Source organism: Dasypus novemcinctus, chromosome 18 (genome assembly GCF_030445035.2).
Source record: "Dasypus novemcinctus isolate mDasNov1 chromosome 18, mDasNov1.1.hap2, whole genome shotgun sequence".
In the NCBI taxonomy this organism is placed as follows: Eukaryota; Metazoa; Chordata; class Mammalia; order Cingulata; family Dasypodidae; genus Dasypus; species Dasypus novemcinctus.
This window is the reverse complement of record NC_080690.1, coordinates 84,556,121-84,561,158: the sequence shown is the minus strand read 5'-3', so window position 1 is coordinate 84,561,158 and position 5,038 is coordinate 84,556,121. Positions and strand designations below refer to the sequence as shown.

General features: G+C 43.8%; 1 protein-coding gene across 1 annotated transcript; it reads left to right on the top strand.

Moving 5' to 3' along the window:
• The first annotated feature begins 211 nt into the window (after positions 1-211).
• Positions 212-1,150, top strand: LOC101418996 (olfactory receptor 6Z7-like). The gene has a single exon (XM_004453847.1). The coding sequence runs from the start codon at positions 212-214 to the stop codon at positions 1,148-1,150; it is 939 nt and encodes a 312-aa protein (XP_004453904.1).
• Positions 1,151-5,038: the final 3,888 nt, after the last annotated feature.

Sequence of the window (5,038 nt, the reverse complement as noted above, 5' to 3'; positions counted from 1 at the left end):
CACCAAGGTTGAGTGACCTACCTAAGCACAGTGAGTTTTCTGTTTCCAGTTTTGCAGTTTTCTGGTTGTTCCCCACAGATCCTCTCAGCAGTCAACATAAGCAAAGTTACATTTGCTTTGGGGTCTTAAACTTGTACAATCTCCCTCTTCTTCTTCTTTTTTTTTTTTAAACATAGTGCATCTCTCAAAAACTGTTTCTTTCTTCACTTAGATGGGGAGGTCTCTAGAATCAGCCAACATGTCTGGAATCCAGGAATTTATCCTTCTGGGACTGTCGGCCAGTCAAGGCATAAGAGATGGCCTATTTGTCATCTTCCTGACCCTCTACCTGCTGACCCTGCTGGAGAATATGCTCATCATCTACCTCATCTGTGGTCACAGTGAGCTCCGCAAGCCCATGTACTTCTTCCTGGGCAACCTGAGCTGCCTGGAGATGTGCTACGTGTCAGTGACCATGCCCAGCCTGCTCGTGGGGCTGCGCGCCACTCCTTGCCGTGTATCCTTCACGTCCTGCATAATCCAGCTCTTTTTATTCGTGTCCCTCATTGGTACCAAGTGCACCCTGCTCGCCTCCATGGCCTACGACCGCTACGTGGCCATCTGCCGCCCACTCCACTACCCACTGCTCATGCGGCCCCAGGTCTGCCTGGGCTTGGCCATGGCTTCATGGCTTGGTGGACTGTTCATCTCGGTGATCAAGACAACATGCATCGCCAACCTCTCCTATTGTGGCCCCAATGTCCTCAACCACTTCTTCTGTGATGTCTCCCCTTTGCTCAACCTGTCCTGCACTCACGTGTCCCTGACTGAGCTGGTGGACTTCATCTCCGCCATTATCATCTTCTGTGGGTCACTACTGGTTGCTCTAGCCTCCTACGTGGCCATCGGCAAGGCTGTGCTCCACATGCCTTCAGCCGCAGCCCGCTGCAAAGCCTTCTCCACCTGCACCTCCCACCTGGTCGTGATGGGCTTCTTCTACTCAGTGGTCCTCTTCATTTATTCCCGGCCTGGCCGCATCGAGTCCACAGACCTCAACAAGGTGCTGTCGGTCGTCTACACGGTGGCCACGCCCATGTGCAGCCCCATCATCTACTGCCTGCGGAACAAGGAGGTGCACACAGTGCTGCGAAAGACCCTCCATGGGCGCTGAGTCCAGGGTGAACTGGCATTTTCCCACTCCTGCTTAAAAACATTCACAGCCAAAAACACATACAAAGTTTCAAAGGCAAATAGAAATCTGGAGGAAAATATTCGCAACATAATATATAAAGACTTTCTAAAATAAATAAGGAATGTATGAATACTCTATGAGAAAAGCAAAAGGGAAATGGTCCTAAACAGAAAGGATATTGAAGAAGAAATGTAAACTGGCTGACAACCTGCAAAGTGATGTACAACCTCTCTATTAAGCCAAGAAATGCAAATGTAAGCAAAAGACAGCAATTTCCCCTTGTATTTTGAAAAATATTTAAAATATATAATACACACATATGCAAGAATGTTTTGGCAAAGTTGTGATTTACATAGCAAATACCATTTTACAGCTAATTATTTGGAATAACCTATATGTTTACCAATTGGGAATTATTTAATATATTGTGTTATATCCATACTGTGAAACACTGTGCAGCTACTAAAAAGATTAAACTGGACTGGTAGATGTTTATATAGAGAGATAGCCTAGGTGGACTGTTGAGTTAAAAATTAAAAAGCAGTATATGAATATGTCAAATTTTTTATAAAACAGTAATCATAATGATTTTAATACTTATGTTAATATATATCTAGAAATGAATCTGAAAGAATACTTATTAAATAGTTATTAGTTGTTATTTTTATGGATGGGATTACAAGGGAATCTTATTTTCTATTTAATCTATTTGAATATTTTACAATATGTTTGTATTACTTTTATAACTGGAGAAATAAACATATCACAGAAAAACATTCTGAGAACAACACTGGCAGATATTTATATTTTATTTTAAGTAATAAGAGCTCTCATGTTCTGGTGTTTGGCACATTTTAGAAAGGCAGTTTGTCAATAAACACAAAATTTTTGAAAATCTGAATGCCTTTACACTCATAATCTTATTTTTGGAATTTATCTTGAAGAAAAATATTAAAGATATGAGCAAAAATTGAACTACAAAGTTACCCATTCAGAACTATTTGCACAAAGACAACCAATGCCTTAATAACAACAAAAAAGTAGTAGAAGCAGCCAATAAATTTATGGAATGATTTGCAACCTCCACAACTACAAAACAAATGGAAATCAAAGTAATAATTACACATAAAGATTGAAAAACCATAATAAAGCATTTGAGACCCCCCAGTGATGGAGTGGATATGGGGACACAGGCATTCTCAGATACTGCCATGATAATGTAGATTGGGTATTGTTCGGATGAAGTAATTTAAACCTAGTAAAATTTGAATTGACCAATAGGAACCAAAGTTTAAATTTGCATTCACTTTGGCAAAGCAATTACAATATTTTCTTCATGATGTGGAAGCACTTTCCATGCTCTTTGCCGAGCTCTCCTTCCCTCTGCCTCCAGGCCCACAGTACTGCAGTTCCCCAGCCCTGGGGAGGGGGAGGGACCATGAGGTTGGCTCTGGTCAATGAGCAATGACATTACCTCCCACCAAAGCATTTATTTTTTATTGTTGTTGTTATTTTGTTCTTTTGGTTTTTTCTGCCAAAGCATTTAATTCCTGGTATGAGACACCCCAGATGGCTCTCTTCTTGCCTGGAGACTGGTGAAGTTCGCAATGGTGGCTGCTTCCTCCACCTGGGTCCTTGCCTGTGGCTAGCAAATACCCCTGCCAGCCTGCAGAGCGTGGAGCAGGAGACACTGACAAAACTGACTGAACTGCACCACTAAGGTTTCAGGGTATTCTCCTCACAGCATCACCTAGTCTTTTCAAGAAAATGTCAAAATATTCAAACACATGGGCAAAAATCATCCGAGAGGGTGTTTATTCTACCATTGCATATAATAACAATAACCTGAAAACAACTCAAATATGTATCTACAGAGAAATGGGTACGTCGGTTATGGAGCACTGGAAAGGCCATGACAGTACCTTGTGGTCCTGTCTTGAAGATATATCACTAAATGAGGGAGGCAGGACATCAAACAATATTATCTGGGAAGTGGAACTGTTTGATTCCATTTGTGTGGGGAAAAGCATGAAGGGTCAGTCAATACAACTTGCTCTTCCTCCTGAGCTGTACACAAAGCACTCCATAAATTTCATCTCATGTAAACTTCACAATAGGGCTGAGAGGGAGACTGTCTTTACCTCTGTTTACAGCTGAGGAAGGTGATTTCAGAGAGGTGCACCTTGAAAACAGTAGATTCTTTTGGGTCCACTGCTCCTGGATGTCCATGAAGCGTACTTGTCTAGGAATGAGCACCAGGTCTGTGCTTCCCTGTCCCCCATAAAAATACCCAGCACCATTCTAAGTGGTTTACATGAATTGTCTTGTCTTCCTATCTACTTCAAGATACAATTTCTATTATTTGACACATTTTGTAGATGTGGCAATGAAGCGAGATGACTGGGGTGACACAGCCAATAGGTGGTAGGCACGGGATTTAATTATCTCTGGCTACTCTTCCTTCTCCAGTGCCAGCTCTCCAGTCTAGTGAGTGTCCATCTGGATTTGAGGTTGCCATCGTGCTCCCAATAATTCTCATAACCCCTTTTTACAAAGAGATTATTTACACCCCCCCCTTCCCTTCAGAGCGCCAGCCAAATGGTGTGGATTACTTCTGGCCAGAATTCATTGCCCACGGTTCTTATACTCCAGGGCTGCCATTGTCTGATGGCTCCTTCCCAATCCCTGAATCAATCATCATGGTTGGTGGGGAAGGTAGGAGGTAGTGGGACGCTCTTCTTGGCCAGGCCTGTATCTCATGCTTCCTTGACAAGTTTGCCCAGAGAGACACTAGGGTGTGTGGAGTCAACAAAATATTAGCTGCTATTCAGCTATGATTTCATGAGGGGAATGGGCCATAAGACAAGGAAGGAGGAAGCATGAAAAAGGCTGTGAACCAAACCATTCCCAATGTTTTCTGGCACTCTTTTGTCATCTGAAGGGCAAAAGGAGGCTATACATGAGGTAGAATGAAGTCACCCAAAAGTGGGCAGTGGAGGGTACAATCATGATGGCCATTATGTCCTGGAGTGGCCCAATTGGCATGCAAGAGTAAGACGTGGGATGACTGAGGTCAGGTGGGCATCAGGAAAACATGAGATTTGGAGCCAGGCCCAGGTTCAAATCCAGACATGAAGAACGTGGCTTGGTCTCCTTAGTCTCAGGCCCTTAGATTCCTTATGGGGATAACAATCTACTTTCCATGGTTCATGAGAGGAGTAGCGCTCATGTGTGTGAATGCCTTTCATGGAGCTTGGCACCTGTTTCATGAAGACAGCTAGCAGAGCAGGGTAGTTATGGGAGTATGTTCTGGACTCAGGATGCCTGGATGTACATCCTAGACTCATCTCTTACTAACAAAGTTATTTGGACTTCCAGGAAGATGGCAGACTAGAAAGATAGGGGACTCTCTTCTCCAGAAAACTAACTAAAAGTCAGGCTGAAATCATCTGGAAAATACCTTCTAGGGTTTAGGATGCCAAGTGAAGGCTGGACACTGCCCAGAGGAGAGAAGGACAAAGCAGGGGAATTCCAATGACAGAACTGTGAGTTGAAACCAGCAGCTGCTGCTGCCAGCACCCTCCCATACACTAAAGACACTAGAATTCTTGGACCTTGAGGTCTGTGGCTACAGGCAAATGTGGCTTCAGGGATCCACCAACTCAGGAAAGGGGAGAGGGACGCAGCCTAAGGCTGATTCATCTTCTGACCCACAAATTTGGTCTGCTGGGTCCCACAGCCCTTCCAGGGTGGGTGTGACCACAATGTGGTTTGCCCTGGGAGCTGGCACAGGACTGAAGAAAACAGAACCCTTTCAATTTCCCTCTTTCCTAGCCAGGACTGATTGTTAAGGACACACCTCCCCGA

Excerpts from the sequence above, each read along its gene's own strand:
- LOC101418996 (XM_004453847.1), top strand. The coding sequence starts at position 212 with ATGGGGAGGTCTCTAGAATCAGCCAACATGTCTGGAATCCAGGAATTT.